The 22,463-nt window shown below is 57.1% G+C and overlaps 1 protein-coding gene across 2 annotated transcripts in view; it reads left to right on the forward strand.

The window, feature by feature from the left end:
- PACS1 (phosphofurin acidic cluster sorting protein 1) overlaps positions 1–15,443 on the forward strand; it is a 140,061-nt gene extending 124,618 nt beyond the window's left edge. Inside the window, exons 11-24 of one of the 2 annotated variants that reach the window (XM_060019297.1) lie at positions 911–991; positions 2,582–2,697; positions 2,836–2,971; positions 4,274–4,378; positions 5,081–5,187; positions 5,859–6,013; positions 6,149–6,259; positions 6,892–6,994; positions 7,407–7,449; positions 9,627–9,669; positions 9,921–10,056; positions 12,261–12,487; positions 13,681–13,800; positions 13,965–15,443. In XM_060019297.1, coding sequence (XP_059875280.1) covers positions 911–991; positions 2,582–2,697; positions 2,836–2,971; positions 4,274–4,378; positions 5,081–5,187; positions 5,859–6,013; positions 6,149–6,259; positions 6,892–6,994; positions 7,407–7,449; positions 9,627–9,669; positions 9,921–10,056; positions 12,261–12,487; positions 13,681–13,800; positions 13,965–14,080 — 1,599 coding nt within the window. In that variant the 3' untranslated portion in view covers positions 14,081–15,443. Of the gene's footprint in view, positions 1–910; positions 992–2,581; positions 2,698–2,835; positions 2,972–4,273; positions 4,379–5,080; positions 5,188–5,858; positions 6,014–6,148; positions 6,260–6,891; positions 6,995–7,406; positions 7,450–9,626; positions 9,670–9,920; positions 10,057–12,260; positions 12,488–13,680; positions 13,801–13,964 lie in introns of those variants that run through there. The other variant, XM_060019298.1, reaches the window with a different exon arrangement.
- The last annotated feature ends 7,020 nt before the right edge of the window (positions 15,444–22,463 follow it).

The following is a 22,463-nucleotide window of genomic DNA, read 5'->3' on the forward strand; positions in this document are numbered from 1 at the left end:
CCCACGTGGAGAAACCCTGGCTTAGCGTATGGTGTGGGCCTACTTTTGTGGTCCTTGTTCATTGGTTTGCTGAGTGGCCCCTTGAGCTTATTAGGCCATTTCTCTGTACTCTGTTATTTACTCAGAGAAAAGGCTTTGGGTCATTGGGAGGAGGTGGGATATCCTTGATCCTTTCTGATTCCCTGGTTCCCCACAAGAACCAGAGACCCACTGAGGCCAGGACCTTCCCCATAGCTAAGATCCACAACCCGCAACTGCTTATGATTTTGACATTGGTGTCTGCACAGCCAGAAGCAGCATTAGCAAATGTGAAAAATCTGGTTATGTATCTGTATTTGCAAAGTCCTTTTTTAATATTTATGAGAAATGCCAATAGAAGTTGGGAACAAAGGGAGAATTATTTCACACCTAAATGGCTTAGTATATTCTGTTTGAGGGTTTTCCAGATGTTTCTACCAAGCAAAAAGCATTTGGCTACCATGGATGTCTTTAGTCTCGAAATCAAAGACGTGAACTCTGAGATTCCCCTTTCTTCTGAGCAACTCTGACAGCAGAAGAGGCCCTGTGTGCCCCTCCTGGGCAAGAGTGTTTACCGAATCCAGGGTTAAGACTGACAGATCCCACAGCCATGCCATCTGAACGTTGAGCTTCTCTTTCCTGGTGACATCTTGTGAGAGTCAGAATTTCTGGGTTCCGCATTTCGCTGTTATTAATTTAATGATCGCAAAATAACTGACCTTTCCGAAGCTCAGTTTTCACAAAAATATGCTCCTAGTAAGATGAAAGTCCCAAAGATTTTATGAGGTCTTCAGATTAAGTGAGAGTATTTTAAGCTTCCAAGGGACCTAGAAAACAGGTTAGAGTGGTGGTTATTTGGATTGATGATGACTAATTATTATAATTTTTGCAGATGGAATTGGCTGCTTTAGAAAAAGTCAAATCTGCTTGGATTAAAAATCAAGATGACAGCTTGACTGAAACAGACACTCTGGTATGTATGGTTTGGGCTCCTGTTTCAGCTGTTTAAAATAGTCTTTGGTACCTTTAGAAACAAAGGCAGAAAGATCCTGACGACCACCCTGAAACTTTGGCTTAACTCTGTGGACTTGTGAATGTCCTGCGTGCCCTTCCTCCCAGCATCCTTACCCGTGGAATATAACGCTGTTCCCCAAACTAGCAAACTAGAAGTGTCCCCATTCTGCCCTTTAGTTAGATCTGATCAAGTGCTAATTTAGATAATTTCTCACTATCTGTCACCCTCGTTTACTGCTCAGATACGATGACCAGTATCTTCCCCCGAAAAACCATCCCTGCCTCCAGGTTGCTTTTACAATGGCCAGACAGCCCACAGCATTAAGTCTCCAAGTGATTACTAGTCAGCTCCTTCCGCTAAGAGATGCTGGAGCTGCTCAGGGGCGCGTGGGGTGGATCGGCTGGGCTGCCCAATTTAATTACACACAGGTTGAAATTCCACACACATACACGTGTTGAGCACTGAAGGTGCAAAAATGAGAACACCGTGGATCCACCTCCGGGAGGAAAGCCAGCCGGGGCACACCTGGCGCAGAGGCTCTGTGGGGCCCGGGAAGGACAGAGCCATTCACCTGGGGGTAGGGCGTCTGAGCTGGGCCCGCAGGTTCTGCCACAGTTCAGCCGGTGGGGCTGGAGGCCGGGCCCAGCAGATGGGAGGGAACAGAGAACTCGACCGAATACCATCTGGGGGTGTGCTGCACATCCGCCTTACGGGGGGAGCTGCTAGCTGAATGGAGGCCGAGGAGGAATTGTTTCAGGCTTATGTTTCCTACAGTAAATAATGCTGCATTAAGGATCTGGTGTCTGACAAAACCTTAGATTGGATTCAACATTACTGTAGTTCACCCATAATCCGAGTAACCCATCTTCCACTTTGGCCCATACTGCACAGCGGTCGTTTCAAAATGAAGTTCCAGGGGCTTCCCTGGTGGCGCAGTGGTTGAGAATCCTCCTGCCAATGCAAGGGACACAGGTTCGAGCCCTGGTCCGGGAAGATCCCACACGCCGCGGAGCAACTAAGCCCCGTGTGCCACAACTACTGAAGCCCGCGCGCCTAGAGCCCGTGCTCCGCAACAAGAGAAGCCACCACAATGAGAAGCCCGCGCACCGCAATGAAGAGTAGCCCCCGCTCGCTGCAACTACAGAAAGCCCGCGCGCAGCAGCGAAGACCCAACGCGGCCAAAAATAAATAAATAAATTTTTATTTTTTAAATGAAGTTCCAGTCATGTCACTTCCTGAGTGAAACACTCTCCTTCCCACCTAGAGAAGCTAGATCATCAGCCCAGGTTTGTGGGCTGTCAGTTCATAAATGTAGGGTACAGATTGAATAGCAGGAGATGGTGCCTGGTACAGCGGGTGCACTCAGCTAAATTAAACAGTCACGGTGTCCTCGTCGGGTGGGGAAGGAGTTGTAGAACCCTGTGCTTCCCGGAAAAGAGAGCAAGGGACTGACTTTCTTGTGACGGTCATGGGCCCTGGCAGGAACCACGAGGCTCCCATGGTCACAAAGGGGAAGTAACCCTCACTGCTTCCTTTCCTCCGTGGCAGGAAATCACTGACCAGGACATGTTTGGAGACGTGAGCGCAAGTCTGGTTGTGCCAGAGAAAGTCAAAACTCCGATGAAGTCCAGTAAAACGGACCTCCAGGGCTCTGCCTCTCCCAGGTACTCAGGGTTGGAAGAAGCTCCTAAAGCGTCGGGTAGAGCGAGGGAAGCCCAGCAGGAGGGGCCTCAGGAAGCGGGGGCAGGCCATGGCTCTGGGCCAGGGGGCTGTTTAACCGCCTCCTTCCACGTCTGTGGCAGCAAAATGGATGGGGTTCACACCCCCCGGCAGAAGAGGGGCACTCCCCTGAAGGAGCGGCAGCTCTCCAAGCCCCTGAGCGAGAGAACCAACAGCTCCGACAGCGAGCGGTCCCCAGACCTGGGCCACAGCACGCAGGTACCCTGGCCTGTCGGGCGCCCCTGGACCTTGGTCTCTGTTCCGTTGTCTCCTTGGGCGGTTGGGTGAAGAGGAGCGGGGAGTACTTTGAACGGCTCTGAATAAAGTCTTGAAGGCAGACCTAAAGGGGGACGTCTAGCATGCTTGTTATTGCTACTGCTGAGGAATTGGTGGGGAGCCGGGGACGGAGCAGGAGACTCTGGCTCGTTCTGCCCCCATCAGACCTTAGTGGAGACTGTGCGGGGACAGTGGTTCTAGGGACAGCAGCCATCGGCTCTCACGGGACGTCTGCTCTGAGCTCTGATACCCTTAGTGCTGCTGTGGGCCAATTAGAGTGGTTTCAAGCTGGCACGTCAACAGTATTAAAATGTTTTGATTGAGGGCTTCCCTGGTGGCGCAGTGGTTGAGAGTCCGCCTGCCGATGCAGGTGACACGGGTTCGTGCCCCGGTTCGGGAAGATCCCACATGCCGCGGAGCGGCTGGGCCCGTGAGCTATGGCCGCTGAGCCTGCGCGTCTGGAGCCTGTGCTCCGCAGCGGGAGAGGCCGCAGCGGTGAGAGGCCCGCGTACCGCCAAAAAAAAAAAAAAAAAAAGTTTTGATTGAAAGACCTAAGAGTGGCTGGGGCAGGCACAGAAGGAACTGGCCCTCGGGAGTCCTGTTCCCTCTGAAGGTCAGTCTCCGGGGGAAGGATTCTCCCCCGACAGACCTCCTGCTCTCCTGAGGTCAACAGCAGGCCTGTTCGTTTCCCTGCTACCTATCATTGGAAGGGAAGTTTGTGTCCATGTGGCTTTCTGAGCTGACGCTCTTATAGCTGAAAATGAACCCTGAAAATGAACCCGGGACTAGAATAGCCTGGTGCCTGGGGCGAGGTATTGTCCTTCTTGTTAATCACTGTTCCTGAAATACCTTTGTTCGCTGTGCCGGGGGAGCTCCCCACACAGCCTCCTTGCTGCTCTCATTAGTTCTCTCCCCGGCGTTGCCCTCGTTTTCCATCCTGTGAGCGCCTGCTTGCTGTCGTCTTCCTCCTCCTCTCCTGCTGCCCTGCTTCATTACCCTTCGGGGCCCTTCCTGCTCTGGCAGGACGGCCAGCTGTGCCCCTGGCGCACCAGCCTGTGTTCTGAGGCCTCGCTTTGCTTGTTCCTGATCCCCCTCCTTCCTTCCCCTTATGCTCTGGCCGGTGGGATACCGGGTCTCCCGCACAAGTCCCTGGTAGCTGTTCTCTGAACACCCCTGCCCCAGGAATTCTCAGCCTTCCCCTCAAGCTCCCTGGGGACTGCCCAACAGACGCTTTTGTCCTTGTAGATTCCAAGAAAGGTGGTATATGACCAACTGAATCAGATCCTGGTGTCGGATGCAGCCCTCCCGGAAAACGTCATCCTTGTGAGCACCGCTGATTGGCAGGGCCAGGTAAAGTATCGAAGGTCGCAGGGCTGTGGAGGAGAGATTCTGGGGAGCGAGAGACAGATTTGAAAGGCAAGGTGTGGGGAAATAGGAAATCACCCCCCTTTCTCAGGCCCCCCTGCCCCGAACTTAGCCCACAGTTCTGGACTCTAGTCCCAGTCCCATCGTCTTCCCACCTGTGGGGCTTAAATCACCAATTTTCCGTACCTCGGTTTCCTCAGCTTTAAAAACACGGCAGTATCACCTGTCATGCCCGCCTTCCTGGCCCTGCGTCTCAGGCAGCATACTGGAAGGGAGGTGCCTCGAGGAGCACCAAGGGCTGTGAGATGCCAGAGGCGCCCTGGTTTCCACAAAGTCCGCTCAGCAGGGGCATGGCAACAGTGGCCCCTGTCCCTCCCGCTCCCGTCGTCCACCCGGTTAGATCCCGGGGCCACCTAGCGTGTGGGCGACAGAGGCCGCGTTAGAATCTAATGTGCCCTAGGTCTTCCCACATTTCCGTATGAGCCCATCTACGTGGGGTCCGGCCCCACCTTCTCCTCGCTGGCTGCCGGAAGCCTGACCTTTGCCCGGCTGTGATCTGAACGACAGAGGATGGGGCCCTGCAGCTCGGTCTGGGCCTTGCTGCCCTCTTGGCCTGTGGGGAGGCAGTGCCCCTGCTGCGTGGCCTCACCTGTGTCCCTGCTCCTTTCCCTCCCCCACCCCACGCAGTACGTGGCAGAGCTGCTCCAGGACCAGCGGAAGCCCGTCGTGTGCACGTGCTCCACGGTGGAGGTCCAGGCCGTGCTGTCCGCCCTGCTCACCCGTATCCAGCGCTAGTAAGGGCTCGGCTCTTCTCCTGCCCTTTGGGGTTCCCTCTGACCTCATCCTCCCACCCTGATTTCTAAGCAGTGAGAGGACCTCCTGGCCTTATCAGACCAAGAATTCGTAATTGGTACCTGGTTGGGCAGCGTCAGACCGTGGTGTTCTGATGCCCTGCTGGCCCCAGAGGGTTGGGGTAAAAATGTCACCTTCCTGCCCACCTGCCTCCCCACCTGGTCTCCTGCCACACCTTGAGTTGCCTCGTCCTCTTCTTAAGCCCATGACGAAGAAGGCCGGGCAGAGAGAGCCCAGGGTTTTACAAGACCTTTTACTCCCGTCCCTCCGACTACCCAGAGTCGGGGCCTTCGCTCCGTGGGAAAGAGCTGCGGGCTTTCCCGGGTGTCTGGGCTCATGCCCACCGCCAACCCCAGGGTGCTGCTGAGTTGTCTCCCCGTGAGCCTCAGCCAGTTCTGCCTTCCTTCTAGACAATTCCCTGTCCTCTCTGATCCTGGGTTTCTCTCTGTTTGCAAAAGCGCTGTGGTTTATTGCCTCTCCCTGTATTATTTTGTTTATTGGTTTGCTTTTCCCCGTGGGCTGTTGAGATCAAGTGAAGTCTGAGCTTGGGGCCTTCCTCTGAGCCGGACGCAGGCCCACCTGACCTAGCCGTGCCTTTCCCCTTGCTTCCCAGCTGCAACTGCAACTCCTCCATGCCGAGGCCGGTGAAGGTGGCAGCGGTGGGCGGCCAGAGCTACCTGAGCTCCATCCTCCGCTTCTTCGTCAAGTCGCTGGCCAGCAAGACCTCCGACTGGCTGGGCTACATGCGCTTTCTCATCATTCCCCTCGGTAAAGGCTCAGCAGGGCCCACTCCTGAAGCGGGGTGGTGGCGCTGGGTCCCAGGAAGTGACGGGCAGGGAGACCGAAGGCTGGGCCATCATTCACCCCCTCACCAGCTCTCCTTGTCTGGTTTCCACCTACCAGGTTCTCACCCGGTGGCCAAGTACCTGGGCTCCGTCGACAGTAGGTATAGCAGTATCTTCCTTGATTCTGGCTGGAGAGATCTGTTCAACCGCTCAGAGCCCCCGGTGTCAGGTAACGGCCCCTCGTAAGGGACCAAGATAGAATGTGGCCTGATTTCTGGAGAGCCAGGGGCGAGGGGCGTGCCGCTTCTCCTCCCTGTGGCGTGTTCGTTTTTTTCAGTACTTATTAAAAGGAGGCCCATTAAGCGCAGCCCTTCCACTCTGGATGTGTTTAGTCTCTGCTATTTGCTCTGCACAGCTGGAAACGAGGGCTGTGAGGGTGGCAGGGAATATGAATAACGCTCCTGAAAGACAGAGGAAAGGTGGCAGGAATGGGCGCGCAAGCTTGGGCTCTGCGGGGCCGGGAGGTGGTCAGTGCTCCCACAGGCCTTGCAGGGAGTGCCGGGCAGACGTTGGATGGGGAGGGCAGGCTGCTGCAGTGGTTCCAAGGTTGCTGCAAGCAGAGACGGAGGCGGGGGCGAGCCAAGCCTGGGAGGGGCAGGCTGGGGAGGACAGCACGCAGATCGGATGGGAGGACGGCTCTTTGCTCCATGATTCGTTAGATTCAAGCCAGTGGGTCTTCAGAGCCCTTTCTCTGCCTCAACTCCTGGGGTCTTCTGGTGGGACGCAGGAAGGGGGCTCTCGGAGAGGGTTTTCGGGCTCACTTGCTGAAATGTCGGCGTTTGTCTCTTGACTTCTCTGCAGAGCACCTGGACGTGGTTGGGCGGGTGATGCAGTACGTCAGCGGCGCGGGCGTGACGCACCAGCTGCCTGTGGCGGAAGCCATGCTGACCTGCAGGCACAAGTTGTAAGTTGACCGAGGGGTTTCTTAAAAACAGGTTGGGTGGGCTAGATAAATCTTAGGTCTCCTTTGCTTTTTCATACTTTCCTTCTCCCCACCCCATTTCCCTTGGTAAGAACTCAAGAGGATATGAGAGTGTTTTTTGCTGCCTCCCCCCAAGGCGTTCCCTTCCTTGCCTGGGCCTCCCCACCCGTGTGGGCGCCCCTCAGTACAGACCCGGGAGCAGTGGTAGAGTGTGCAGAATCGGAGCTTCTGCCTCCATTTGGTGGCTCCTCGCGCCATCCTGAGGCGCCGTGGGAAGATGCTGTGTAGTGTCTGGACTCCCTTAAAGCCACAGTAAAACATGGAAAGCTTGTGTCCCCATCTCTCCACGAAGTCTCACCCCCCAACTGTAAAGCTTTCCTATCTCTCCCAACAGCCCTGATGAAGACTCGTATCAGAAGTTTATCCCCTTCATTGGCGTGAGTACAACTCCCCTGTTCTACGTACCCCACCCACCCCTTCTCCTGGCCTTCCTGTCCTGCACGTGCACACGTGCGCGTGCGCACACACACACACACACACACACACACACACACACACACACGACTCATCTAGACAGCGGTTCCCATCCGGAGGCGATTTTGCCCCCAGGGGACATCTGGCAGTGTCTGGTCTGGAGACAAGTTTGGCTGTCACAGCTGGGGATGGGGGTGGTACCGGCATCTCATGGGTGGAGCCCAGGGACGTGCTAACCATCCTGCAGGGCACAGGACAGGCCCCCGACAGAGAGTGATCCAGCCCCGAGCGTCAGCAGTGCCGAGGTGAGGGAGCCCCAGGCTGGGACAGGCACCGAGCTGTTCCTTGCAGTGTCCTTTCCCGATCAGGGGCCGTCCCCAGCTCACCACGGCTATCTCATGTTTATTACACCAGGCGCTGAACTTGGCGCCGTGGCCTAGGGAGTGATGTCCAGGGCATTGGTTCTACAGGCTCCAGGGAACAGAAAGCTGCCTCGAGGATAACGATAGATGATACTCGTAGAAGTCCGAGGAGTCGGTAGCCTTCAGAGTCGTGTGGACACCAAGCGGAAGAGGCTCTTTCCTCCTCCTGCTTAGTCAAGGCAGAGTCTCTACACGAGCGGATCTTGAACATAAAAGGAAAACCTCTTGGGTGTCTTTGGTGTCAGGTGGTACCGGCCTTTGCTGCACAAAGGCCTAGGCCACAAGGCAGAGACCGACCGAGAGAGGGAGCGCAGAGGGGACAGAGCCAACGCCCTGCCGGGGCCAAAGCACGACACAGACGCGTGGCTGGGAACTCTGATTTCCATTTGCAAGACGATTGAGTTTCTCTTCCAGACCAGCTGGTATCTTTTCCTACAGTCTCCCCGAGGATCCTCCCAGCTTCTAGGGGAGATGGGGCATGTGCGGGGGAGGGGCCCAGCTCCCACTGTCCCTGTTCTCTGTTCGTCCCAGACCCTGGGCATCTCGAGAGATCTTGGGAGAGGCCTGATCCTGGGGAGATCCTCCGTAAAGCCTCCTGTCTGCCTGGTCCAGTCAGTCCCCATTAGCCACTGGGGCTGCTCCCACAGCCCCGCCGCAGGCCCGGGACCGTGGCCCGTAGCCGAGGCTGGCAGTCTGACCCACATCTTTGTGGCGCTGTGGGGTCTTCATGGAGCTGGGGGTCACTGCCTACTCCAGCCTCGCAGCAAGACAGAGGGATAGAAAAAATTTAAAATTCAAACAAACAAAGGAGCTGGCAGCCTTGTGCAATGCCAGAGGAGTGAGGGGGGAGGAGTCGTGTCCAGAAGTTCAGGGTATCGATGTGTTACTTTCTGGGAATTAAAATCAGGATGTGTAGAGGATCGGGAACAAATTTCAGCGAAGGGCAGCATTGTGCTCTGATCCGTGTGTGACCCCTGCTCCCTACCGTCCCCGGGGCCCAGCTTCCATGACCTCCCCGCCCTGCTGTGCCTCTGCAGGGTGCTGGGATTCACCTGTCACCTCAGGCCCCAGCCCTGACCTTCATGGTCTGTCTCTAGATGTGCCCTTTGCTGGCCACGGGAGGGCCCCCTTCTGTCCTTCCCAGAATTCTCTCAGAGGAATCTAAAATTCTCTGGGGAGCTGAAATGGACACCACTGCCTTGCGGGGAGGGAGCGGCGGTACTGGGGACCCCCTCCTCATTGGTGTTCCTCCAGATTCCAGGAAGTCTGGAAAGGAGGGGCCTGCTCCCAGCATGTCAGCGTGTTCCAGCTGTTCGCTGGGCCTGGTGCAGCACACGCGCCCCCCCCAAGCCCCCGCCGCACCCCGCTCCTGTCTGCCGAGGCTTTCTCCCGGTCCTCCCCTCTCTCTGACATGAGACGACAGCCTCCTGCCCAAGTGGTCTTAGAAGAAATGAAATCAGGACACAAAAGTGCTTCCCACCCTCCAGGTGGCCTTGCCTGCATCCCCAGAGAAGAGCTGCAGGTCTCCTGTGCCCCTGACTCATTGTTTGCAGCTGGGCTTTTTCACATCTCTTTAACTATCCGGTCTGCTCGGGATCGGCAAAGAGTCTTAAAGCCTACGAGCCAACAGTGTGCGGTGGCGGCCGCTGGTTCCAGCTGATCAGAGCACGTCCAGCTCTGGTAGGAGGATCTAATGCGGCATCTCTTCTCCCTCCCAGGTGGTGAAGGTGGGTCTGGTCGAAGACTCTCCTTCCACTACAGGTGAGCCTGGGGCCCCTTGGCCTCTACAGGGTGAGGGTGGTGGCTTGCCGTCTCCTTCCTATTCAAACAGGCCAGAAGGCGAAGACTCAGGGGGTCCCAGGCCAAGGCAGAGCTCGAGCCTCGGAGCGAGGCAGTGGCCGGGGCGGAGTGGGGAGCAGGCTGCAGCCGAGACGGGGGCGCCTCGACTCCCTGGCACCAGAGGGTCGGGACGGCTTCCCCTGCCCAACTGTGTCTGTCTGTCCCGCTGGCAGGCGATGGTGATGACTCACCCGTGGTCAGCCTTACTGTGCCCTCCACGTCGCCGCCCTCCAGCTCAGGCCTGAGCCGAGACGCCATGGCCACCCCTCCTTCCTCCCCGTCCATGAGCAGCGCCCTGGCCGTCGTGGGGTAAGCCTGTCGCCGGTTCCTGTCTTTCCTGCCACGTCCTTCCATCGGGGCAGCAGCCCGACTGATTTCCCTGCTGCCACAGCGTGTAGGACGGTGACACTGAGCTTGGAAGGTGGCGGGGAGAGGGAACGAGAGCAGTGGAGCTAGGTCGCTGGCCAAGCAGGTCATCACACAGCTCTGCAAATGCAGGCTCCCGTCTGTCCTGTCTGCCTCACAGGTATAAGGTCGAGTGAGACAAAGGGCAGAGAGGCCCTTGGCAGCCTGTAAAGTGCTGTGCATGTGTCTCGTTGTAGGACTGCCCAGTGTGGTAGAGGGAGTGTGGGCGTGGGCGTCACACACACCCGGATTTGAGTCACGGTTTGTGTTACGTCCACCGTGTTAGCTTGTGTTAAAGAACAGATCACTCAGTGACACCTGTTAAAGCAAGAGAGACTTTCTCCACGTTGGGAACAGTCGCCGTAGGTGTCGGGACCACCTCGATGGGATTTTGCAGTGAGAGAGGGACGGGACCTGACTCCAAACCCTTGAGCAGCTGGGTTTGCAGTCCAGGAGCAGCGTGGGGGCAGCGGATGGAAAATCACCAGGAGGAACGTCGGGAGTGAGGAGGGGTGTGATTCCGGCTAAACGGACCTGACAGGAGCCTTGCTGGCGACACTCCTGAGGGAAGGTGGAGGGTGCGGAGCCTAATCAGAGATCCAGGGTGACCAGAAATGCGGGCCGGGGGCTTCTTGCAAGAACTGGATTTTCCAAGGAAGTGCACAGGTGGGCCCGGGAAGAGGTGCAGGAGCCTGACTAAAGTTTGGTCAAGCAAAGAATCTTTGTCGCTTGGGCGAGTTACTAAGCCTCATTTCAACACCGTGAAAGTAAAGGTGAAATAGCCCCGTCGGTCTTGCTGTGAGGCGGAAGCGAGAGCGCGCATTAGTGCCTGGCCCGTGGGGGTGCGGCTCCTTCCAGGCACTCAGTCCGTCCATCACTGAAAGGCTGCCGCGGCCAGTGACACAGGCAGGACCCTGTTCCAGAGCCCAGGCTCCTGGGCCCCAGCAGCACCAAAGCCACAGAGAGAGTGCTGTGAACAGTCAGGGAGGGGTGGCTGTGAGGGGGACGGGAATTTCTTTAGGATGTCAAATATCCAAAGTTTAGACCAGGCGGGCAGGGAGGCCTCCGGGAGCTGAGCAGAGCGGGGGTGGGCGGGAGGGCAGTCCCACAGCGGGGCTCAGGGAACAGCCTTCGAGGTGGGAAAGGGCTGAAAGGAGCCCCTGCTCCTTCTTCCTCCCCGTTCCCTTTCTTCTACCCTCACCTTCCTGGTCTTCTGGTGATGGTCCCTATGGAGCAGAGAGGGTAGGCCCTGGCCAGTGGCTTTTCCAGAACCCCCAGTGACAGAATACGAAGTGTTCTCAGGGCGGAGCCCAGACCCCAGCCCTCACCCTCCCTTGCCCTGTCTTCCCCCTTCGCTTCCCATCGAGGGTCTGCCGCTGACTTGCCGAAGTGCATGAAAAGGAGGAAATCCCACCACAGGTCACATTGTGACCTCACGGTCCAGGCTTCCTGGGGGCCTGGGGGCCAGCCTTGCCCCGACCTCCTTTCCCATCCAGTTTAAGCTGGGTTTTTAATGGAACCACTGAATCCAGGCAGAAAGAAAGACGTCAGATGACTTTTGTAGCCTATTGTGTCTGGCGCCTCCTTTCAAGAAAACATCAGCTTTTTTTCCCCTTGGAGCTAAAATTATCCCTGAGCTAGAAGCGCCAGAGACGGGAGGAAGCCACAGGCCGGCCTCCGCCAACTGCCCCCGGGGCCGCTCCGGAGCCGCCGCGGTGCTCCCTCCTCTGCCCCACTTAATCTCCCCCACGCTTGGTGGGGTTCTGCCCCGGCTCTGCTCATGAGGGGTGTGCATGTGTGTGTGTGTCCTTGTGTATGTGGGCGCACGTGTGCATGCACACACTTTCTCCCTTCGTTGCCTCGTTCCCGTGTGACTTTTTATTCGGTTCCCTCGTGCGGACTCGGGTCTTCACCCTCTCATGGCTGTGTCCTCAGATCAGCCTGATTCTCCACTCCCACACCAGGCAGTGCTGTGAGGCTGGAGGGAACCCGGAGCCACTTAGCGGGCGCCTCCCCCGGCCCCTCCCAGAGCCTGGCGGGGCCATCTCCACCCCGTCTGCCCTGTGGTCAGGAACTGAGCCCGCTCTCCGGCGTCGCCCCTTCTCCAGGAGCCCCAGCAGCCCATATGGGGACGTGATTGGCCTCCAGGTGGACTACTGGCTGGGCCACCCTGGGGAGCGGAGGAGGGAAGGTGACAAGAGGGACGCCAGCTCCAAGAACACCCTCAAGAGCGTCTTCCGCTCGGTGCAGGTTTCCCGCCTGCCCCACGGTGGGGAGGCCCAGCTTTCCGGCACCATGGCAATGACCGTGGTCACCAAAGAGAAGAACAAGAAAGGTAAGTGACATGTGAGGCCACAGGCCATCAGGGCCACCAGGCCTCCCCGTCTGTCTCGGGGGCTGGGACAGGACGTGCTTCTGGGAGACTGTGGACGAGGACAAAGGCAGCACACGTATCATGTGATCCAGCCTGGGGTCCCGCGGGGGTCCCGCCTCACCTTGTGGGACGAGGCCGTTCCTTCTGTCACAGAGGAGACCTCGCTCCCCAGGGGGTCACTGGTCCCTGCCTGCAGAGCATCGGCACCTGAGGAGCTGAGGCAGTTTTTGCTGCCATAAAGAAGGGAGGCTTTCTGGCCACCGCCCTCCGGGATGGACGGTGTGACAGGGGAGGACATGTCCCCCTGCCACAGCCCCACGGAGCGGAGCACTTGCACCCAACCCTGGAGGCCACCCAAGCCTTCTGAGCAAAGGGCATGGCTGTTGTTAAGAATCCAGGGGAACGGAGCCCAGCCCAGAGGAGAGGGTGACTTCAGCACCAGCAGTGGCGGGGGAGCGGGTCCCGTGCACTGGGAAAGTGAGGCAAGAACCGCCACGGCCAGGCCACCGTGGGGACGTCACTCGCTGCTGTCGGTCCCCGTCGGGAAGCCACACAGCTGGCTCTGTGCCTGCAGAAGCCGGCAGGGTGACTCTGGGGCGCTCGCAGCCCCCCAGCCGTCAGGAAGGGGCTTCCTTCACTGCCGGGCCCCGCCTTCCTCCTCTGGGCGCATCCAAAGCGGCTGGGCTTTTCCGTTCATGCCTCTCTGGAAGAGCTCCCCCGGAGGGCGGCCAGGGCCATGCCAGACCCACAGCCAGGAGCCGTCCGGGCACCCAGAGACCTGCCTAGGGCGTCCCGGGGCGGAGCTCACGCAAACCCTGCCGCAGGGCCTCCCCGCGCAGGCGCATGAGCTGGTGGGAAGGAGGCACCCGACAGGGCAGCAGAGCCCCTGCCCCACAGGCTGCCGGAACGTTCGAGCTGGAAGGGACTCGGAGACCGTCTGGCCCTGGGTCCTCGTTATTCAGTGAATATATCGAGGCCCAGGGAGAGCAGGAGCTCGCAGACCCTGATACGTAGCCCGGAGCCAGGGAGCAGGGGAGAGGAGTGGGCTGTCTGCCGTTCACCTCCCTGCCCTTGGGGGGAGAGGGCAGTGGACGGGGGAGAGTGGTGGCCGCTTTTCAGGGGCTGTGACAAGGCGGTTCCTGCTTGCTTTCCAGTTCCCACCATCTTCCTGAGCAAGAAGCCTCGAGAAAAGGAGGTGGATTCTAAGAGCCAGGTCATCGAAGGCATCAGCCGCCTCATCTGCTCTGCCAAGCAGCAGCAGACGATGCTGAGAGGTGTGGGCGGGGGAGGGGGGGGAGGGGGCACAGCAGCAGACGATGCTGAGAGGTGTGGGCGGGGGAGGGGGGAGGGGGCAGGGGGGCCGCGGCCCTCCCCAGCGACCCTGGGAAGACGGCCTTAGCAGCCCCGGTCACCCCCTCGCCTCCCCTGTCACCCCCAGTGTCTATCGATGGAGTCGAGTGGAGTGACATCAAGTTCTTCCAGCTGGCAGCCCAGTGGCCCACCCACGTCAAGCACTTTCCAGTGGGACTGTTCAGTGGCAGCAAGGCCACCTGAGGGCACCGTCTCCTGGCTACTCTCCCTCCTGGCACTGCCACCAGCCTCACCGCCTGCAGGCAGGGGGAGGCCAGCAGGCCCAGGCCCAGCGTCCCCTTTCCTGGCCCCGGGGCCTGCATCTCCCTGGCCCGGTCCTGAAGGCCACTGCCACCGGGGACGCTGCTCCCCACCCCCACACCCCGCCATGCTGGGTCCCATCCGTGGGCAGCCCCTGCCCTCCCTCTCTCCTTTTCCTCCTCTCCCTCCGTTCCAGGCCCAAGGCATGTTGATTTTGCCTTTTGGCGGCCAACCCTGGTCCCTGGAACTGAGTCCTCCGGGCCTTCCTTCGCCTGACTTCCAACCTCTTTCTCCACGTGGCACCAGTTCCCTTCCCGGAAACAGGAAACCCAGGGTCCTGGCCCACAGCAGGGGCTCCAGCCTCCCCCATCTCCCCCAGGATCTCGTTTTCTAAAGCTCAGCTGCCAGATGCCACTCAGCCGGACCCCCTCTAGTGGGGCCCAGAGCCAAGGCCACTTCCCACTGCTGTGGGCTGACGGGGCACGAACCCTCCCACCCCCTCATCCCAGGACAGCATTTCTGAGGCCACGCGTGGGTTTCTGGGGTGGAGAGGGCTCCGTGGTCTCGCCCGTGCAAGGATTCACCGCGCCCAGGTCCCCTGTAGGTGCCGCGCGTGTACCTGAGCGGTTCTTTGGTTGTCCGCCCAGCCAGTCTCTCGGTGGTTCCGTGTGACTCACCTGGGCGCTGGTCCCTCTCCTTGGGTCTCCCCCTGTTGATGGCTCTCCTCCCCAGCCTCCTCCCCCACACCCCCAGCACACCTCCGCCTCTGCCTGCAACTCTGCACCCGGAGAGATGGGAGGCAGCCCCATCCAACGTGTCGTCTGTGGCCCCGGTCCCTGCGGCTCCCTGCTCCCCGTGTCCATCCGTTTCCTTTCGCCGGTCTGTCTTCCCCTCCTCACCTGGAGCCCTGGCCTGGACAGGCCCCGTCCTCCTAGCCAAGCCTCCCTCTCTCCACGGCCTCAGGGGGCCTGAGCCCCTCAGCCCGCACCATCGGCCTTGGCCTTCTCGGGGAGACGCGGAGCGCGTGGGTGGAGCTCCAGCTGCAGCCCTTCCAGCCCGTCAGCGCCTCCGGAGCTTTGCCGTGGCCCTCTCACCCCTTCTAGAAGTTTTTGCACAGAACTTCATTTTGAAAAGCGTTTTTCTCATTCTCCATACCTCCCCCAAACTCCTCCAGCCCTTCCCCCGGCTCAGCCCTGCTGTCCAGAGCGTCCCTGGGGCTGTGCTGCTCACTCAGCCGGAGGGAGGGGCGGGGTGGGAGGGACTAAGAGGATGTTGGATTTTTCATTCAATAAACTGGTGATTTCTTACCAACGAGCAAGCCTTAGGCTTCTGCGCCTCTCATTGTGACACAAGATCTGTCCAGCCTCGTCCCCACTTCACGCCGCGGCCACTTCACTCAAAATCAACTGGGGGGACTTCCCTGGAGGTCCAGTGGTTAGGACTCTGCACTCCCACACGGGGGCCCTGGGTTCGATCCCTGGTCAGGGAACTGGGATCCCGCAAGCCGCGCGGTGCAGCCAAAAAGGAAAAAAAATCAACTGGGAACTGGCTGGAAAGAAGCAGTTTCCTGTTTGCTTGGTGATAGAAACAGAGGTGTGAAGGTGTGTTGCCCAGTATGAGGCAAGCCGAGGTCAGGAACAGACGTCAACACCGTTCCCACTCCGAAACCCCATTTTTCTCTGGCACCTGCCGTCCCCAGATCCCACCTCCCAAGGCAATGACACATCGTCGGCAGCTTCCACTCTTCCGACTGGAGATTAGAACTCCGCTTCTCTCCCGCTGCTAGGCTGACGTCCTGCCACGGTTTCAGAAAGTTGGTGAAGTCTGAGGCCCAGGTGGAGGGAGTGAGCTGGGGTCCATCATCAGGCTCGCCTTCCTGTCCGCCCTTAACCTGAGAGGTGACGGTCAGAGCTCCTGCTTCCTGGAAGCCTGGCTCTTCACGCGCTCCCGGGACAGAGGCCTGCACGCCAGTGCCCAGAAGTGGGAGCTTGCGTGTCCCCCCCCCCCCCCCCCGCCACCGCCACCGCCTGCAGGACACAGCCCCAGAGGAGCGGACGGCCAGGTGGGGCAGGCTGTCACTGGCTCCCCAAGTCCTGTGGCCAGGTCACCTAACAGAGGGAGGCTCTGGGACCCAGCAGTGCGGCCACCCAGGCTCTCTGGGCCTGGAAAATGGAACCAGTGCCCATCTTCCAAGGGTCAGAGTCTAGTCAGATACCGGAAGTTGTCCCAGAAACGCAGTCTGCACGCGTTACTTCCCGGATGAGGGGTACAAGCCGGCCAGTGAGAGGAAATGCCAGGAGAGAGCGAGGCTGAGGTGGGCTAGACGGGGTACAGAGCCAAGGCGCCCACGGAGGCTCCGGCAGGGCAGGGGCCTGGGGACCTGGGCGCTGGTGGGGGGCCCGAGCGGGACGGGCGTGGGACAGGTGGACTCAGGTCCCAGCTCAGAACCGAGAGGGGAAGCAGACGACGGAGAGACGAGCGTGAGGAGGCGTGAGGAGGCGGCGTGAACTCCCTGCTGACCTGACTCCAGCCTTGGCCTCCTGCCCGTGGAGACCAGCACCCTCCCCTGCCCCTGCCCTGGCCCAGGGTCCCTCCCACCTTCTCCAGGGCTTCCTCCTGCTGCGCCCCCTCTCCTGCATCATCGGTTCCCCCACTCCACCAGGTGGTTCACGTCCACGTGCAGACGCGCGGTAATAGCTCCCTGGTTCTAAATCCCCTCTGGCTGCCACACCACGTCTCTGCTCCCCTTACAGCGAAAGTCTTCAAAAGGGGGTGTTGCAATGTAAATAGAAGTGAGAGTTTTCTTTCTTCTGAGAGCAGGGAAAACAAAGGGAACAGCAAACAGGCTAGAGAAGAAACAAAACCTGGCCTGAAAGAGTTAATCACTCCTTGGTTTACTTTAACTGTCACTAATTGGTAGTTAAATAGATTTGTACTTTATAAAGCTAACCTCCCTGACACTACGTAATTTACATTCGGCACCTATCACCCCTAACTCTTACGTGACTTACATCCCGTGCCTCTCACTCCCTAACCTTATTACCACCCCAGCACTCACATTCTGTACGCCCCTGGTAACAAATCGCCCCCTATCATTTCTGCATTTCAGAAACAGGATCACTGGCTGATAAACCAGAGGCAAACGGACACAGTTACCAGACTGCCAGACCCCAGTTACCAGGCGGCCTGATGCCATCTGTGACTGCTTTGAAATAATGCAAAGGAAAAGAAGAATGCAAGACCTTCACTACTTTGATCCTTATCTTATACCCCGGACTGCAAGCCCCACATATAAAATCTTCCCTGATTCCCAAGGAGGGAGGGCACAATTCTTGAGGCACTAGCCTGCTGTGTCTTCCCTTCTGCCTGGCAGAAAATAAAGCCATCTTTCTCTTCCTCCAAAATCCCTGTCTCCGTACTTCTGTTCAGCCTTGGTGCACAGGGAAGCCGATATTTCGGCAACAGGGGCTGTTCGGGTTCCCTGTCTCCGGTCCTCCCACTCCTCGGGCTCGTTCCTCACTTCCCCATCAGGAGTTAGGAGTTCCTTTGCCAAGGTCACTGATGACGTGGGTTGCCAGGTCCAAGGCTCAGTTTTCTTGTCTGACTGACTAGGAGCATCTGATGCACGTGATCACTCCTCGCTCTGCCTGTAGACGGCGCTCTGCTCTCCCCGCCCCACCCCCGGCCCCTACCCCTCCCCGCCTCTTCTCTGGCTGCTCTTTCTGGGCCTCCCTTGTGTCCTCCTCATCTTCCCGACCTCTGGCCTCCCCTCTCCCCTCACCCAGCCCCAGGGTGGGAGACACTCCCTGTGTTCAGACTTCCCGACTCTGTAGTTGCTGAGGCCGGAATCTTTAAAATCGTCCTCGACTCCCCTCTCTTACACCCAGCATCCAGTCCCCCCCCCTCCCCCGGCAAATCCTATAGGCCTTCCCTTGAAGACAGACCCAGAGCCCTGCAGCTCCTGGCCTCTTTCACTGCTGCTCTCCTCTCTTGTCTGGATGTCATAATAGCCTCCTAATTACCTCTGCTTCCATCTACTCTTCCCGTAGCCTATTCTCCACACAATGGCCAGAGAAAGCCTTTTAAAATGTTAATTAGATCGCGTTAAATTACTGATCCAAACTGTCCAATGGCTTCCCACCCCACTAGGAATATAATCCAAAGACCTCCTCACAACCTCCAGGGCCTACCTGATCTGACCTGCCTGGGGCTGCTTATCTGATCTCTTCTCACTCTACCCCTCACCCACTGGCCTCCTCTGCATTCCTCAGACACACGGTGCACATACTGCCTCAAGGCCTTTGCACGAGCCATCCCGCCCCTGCCCATCCTGCTCCTGCCCCTGGATCCGTACGACTTGCTCCCTCACTCTGGTCTCCGCTTAAATGCCACCTCAGAGAGGCCTACCCTGTTCAGCCTCTCTAGAACAGCACCTCCCTTTTCTCTCACCCTTTCGTTTTTTCTTATTAGCACTTCTCACTCCTTGGCATTTAATTACTTGTCTCTCCCCACCAGAATGTAAGCTCCAAGAAAACAGGAACTTTATATTTTTTTCCTGCTCTATCCTTGGCACCCAGGATACCACCTGGCTCATCATAGGTGAACAAATACATGCTTGCTGACAGAATGAATGAAAAGCCTTTGCGCTGCTGGAACGGATGGGACTCCTCATCCACAGTTGCTACTCAGACCCTTCAAGGCCTCAGCCCCAAAGGACGCCTGAGTTTTCTCTTAGGCGTGGAGCAGCAACATAGACTCTTACTCTGAGCAAAGAGGAGGTAGAGGGTTGTTCAGGAATGGTTTCCAGGATTCCAAAGGCGAGGCAGCTCTGGTGGAAGATGCGCCCCAAGACGACTCCCAGGGGCCAGGCCAGAGCACAGCCGCCCACGGGGCCGCCAGAACAGAAATGTTCTTTAAAGGCAAAAGGGTGGCATTTTGGTGCAGAAGGTAGAGGAGCCACTATCTGATCTGCACACCAACTCCGGACTGGTTTTATTTTTTAAATAAATTCATCTATCTGTTTATTTATTTATTTATTTTTGGCTGTGTTAGGTCTTCGTTGCTGCGCGTGGGCTTTCTCTAGTTGCTGCGAGCGGGGGCTACTCTTCGTTGCGGTGCACGGGCTTCTCATTGCGGTGGCTTGTCTTGTTGCGGAGCACAGGCTCTAGAGCGCGCGGGCTTCAGTACTTGTGGCACGCGGGCTCAGTAGTTGTGGTTCATGGGCTGTAGAGCGCGGGCTTCAGTAGTTGTGGTGCACACGGGCTTAGTTGCTCCGTGGCATGTGGGATCTTCCCAGACCAGGGCTCGAACCCGTGTCCCCTGCATTGGCAGGCGGATACTTAACCACTGCGCTGCCAGGGAAGCCCCCAGGTTTTATTTTTTATTTAAATAAACTCTTGGAGAACTCCCGGGAGGTCCACTGGTTAGGACTCCGCGGTTTCACTGCTGAGGGCCTGGGTTCAATCCCTGGTCGGGGAACTAGGATCCCACGAGCCGCCTGGCGTGGCCCATATAAATAGATACATAAATAACCTTTTATTTTAGAATAGTTTTAGACTTACAGAAAAGTTGCAAAGATAGAACCAAGAGTTGCTGTGTACCGCTCACCCAGTTTCCTCTATTGTGTATGTGTTCCATTGGCACGTACATCTATCATAACTAATGATGATGATTAACTAAAGTCCACATTTGACTCAGATTCCTTAGTTTTTCCCTAATGTCTTTTCTCAATTCCAGAATCCCATCCAGGATGCCACACTACATCTAGTACTTGGGGCTATGACATTCTCTCAGACTTTCCCTATTTGGGGTGACCTTGACAGTTTGGAGGAGTCCTGGTCAGGCATTTTGTAGGATGCCCCTCGACTGGGATTTTTCAGCATGCCATACCAAGGGTACATGCCATCGGCGCGATATCCCCGATGATGTTAACCTTGATCATTTGACTAGTCAGGTGTCACCCTCTTTCCAAACTGTGCTCTTCAGAAGGAAGTTACCAAGCACAGCCCACACTTAGGGAGTGAGGAGTTTTCCCTTCATTACTTGGAATTCTGTACCACAGATTTCAGATCAATGTGTTCAGCTACTGTACTTTCATCACCCACTGCTGTGTCCAAGGACTAAGGGCAGAAATCGCCCTGTCACGGTCACTACGGACATTTTCTTTTAGCCAGGCTGCTGCTGAGTGCTTCCCGTGGTTTACTTCACTGAATTCTTAGAGCAGCCCTAGGAAATTGATTCAGCTGATATTTCCTTTTTTTTTTTTTTTTTTTTTTTTGCGGTACGCAGGACTCTCACTGCTGTGGCCTCTCCCGCTGTGGAGCACAGGTTCCAGACGCACAGGCTCAGCGGCCGTGGCTCACGGGCCCAGCTGCTCCGCGGCACGTGGGATCCTTCCGGACCGGGGAACGAACCCGCGTCCCCTGCATCGGCAGGCGGACTCCCAACCACTGCGCCACCAGGGAAGCCCTGATATTTCCTTTTTACCAAGGAGGATGCCAAAGGTCAGAGAGCCTCGCCTCCCAATTCTCAACTCTCATTTCTAACCATTTACTTGACTTGAATACACCCAGCCATCTCGAACCTCATATGGCCAATACAGAACTCTCCATGTCCCTTGCTCCTCCCCAGTCTTAGTAAGTAGCACCAGCATCCCTCCTATTACTCAAGCCAGAAACCAATGAGCCAGCCTCTGTCATCTTGGCAACTCCTGTCCATTCTGCCTCGCAAGCGCCTCACTCCCTTGCTAGAGGCCTTCAGTGAGTGGCTTCCTAATGCCTTTGAATACAGCTGCCCAACCCCACGGTCCTTCAGCCAGCACGGTCTCCCCACCCCACCTCTCTAATTTCACTTTGAGTAGCTTCGCCCCCTCCCACCCCCGCAGTGCTCACCACCCTCGGGCCACACCTGAACTTACAGTAATCAGATCCCTCCTCCTCTCTCCACCTTATACGCTCTCCCTGGCCTGCTGAGTGTCCCCTTTTCCTTTAGGATGTAGCCTGCACATCACCTCCTCAGAGAGGTCTTCCCAACTGCTCTGCCCCAAACCCCACTGTTAGTCTCTACCTCGGTCCTTTCTTCAGTCGGGACATCCACTGTCACCTGCAAAAAATGTCTGTACCATGTTAGAAGGAGAGCTTCAGGGAGGGCAGGGACTCAGGCTGCCTCATTGCTGTGTCCCCAGCCCCCATCACTCTGGCACAAGGCAAACGCTCAAAGGCCAGATAAAGGAATGAGCAAGGGGGAAAGTCACTTGTCTGACACACTCAGAGTGGCCAAGAAGGAGCCAGATTTCTAACCCAGGTCATCGGACTCCAGGCCATCTCTCAAGGCCCTGCTCAGATCCCAACTTGCCAACCCTCCATCTGTCCTACATGTATTAAGTTCCTACCGTGGGCCAGTTCCTGTCCTAGGTATGATGACACACGGATGAATCTAGGGCTGGGTCTTTACCTATACCTATAAGGAAACTCTGAGCCTCGCAGGGGAGACAGACAAATAGACAATTGCCACAGAGCATGAAAGTTTGCTTGGGAGCACACAGGAGGGGCAGCTAAGCCAGCCTGGGAAGGGGTGTACAAGAAGATGTCTCAAAGGAAACGATGACCGACATGACAGGTGTTCTGGTGCGGGAAATAGCAAAACTAGAGATTAGACAGAGTCTGGCCTATTCTGAGACTCACACGTGCTTTAGTGGGGCTGAAAGCAATGGTGAGTGATGGGGCAGAAGAGAAAGGAAGTGGCCAGAGCACTGAGGAGCCTTGTAGATATTATTGTTACTACGCTGAGCCAGAGCAAGGACTGTGTAATTTATCGTGAGATCAGTGGGAGCCAATAAAGGATTTTAGGCAGAAAAATGAGATGACAGAATTTGTTTATTTTTTATTTATTTAGGTTGTGCCGGGTCTTAGTTGCAGCAGGCAGCTCCTTTAGCTGTGGCTCGAGGGCTCCTTAGTTATGGCTTGCCAGCTCCTTAGTTGCGGCAGGCGGGCTCCTTAGTTGTGGCATGCAAACTCTTAGTTGCGGCATGCTTGTGGGATCTAGTTCCCTGATCAGGGTTCAAACCCGGGCTCCCTGCATTGGGAGCGCAGAGTCCTAACCACTGTGCCATCAGGGAAGTCCCTGAGATGAGAGAATTTAGAAAGATCACCTTGCTACAACATGTTGGAGGAAATAAGAATGAAAAATGAAAACCGGAGGAGTTCGAAGGGTGTGGCAGCAATTTAGAAAAGATGTGATGAAGACATAGACTAAGATAAGGGTAGAAGAGGAGGTGGAGGAAAATGGAGACTTGAGTCCTATTTAAGAGGCAGAATCGAGGTGTAGG

The sequence above is a fragment of the Delphinus delphis genome, chromosome 8 (genome assembly GCF_949987515.2).
Source record: "Delphinus delphis chromosome 8, mDelDel1.2, whole genome shotgun sequence".
NCBI lineage: Eukaryota > Metazoa > Chordata > Mammalia > Artiodactyla > Delphinidae > Delphinus > Delphinus delphis.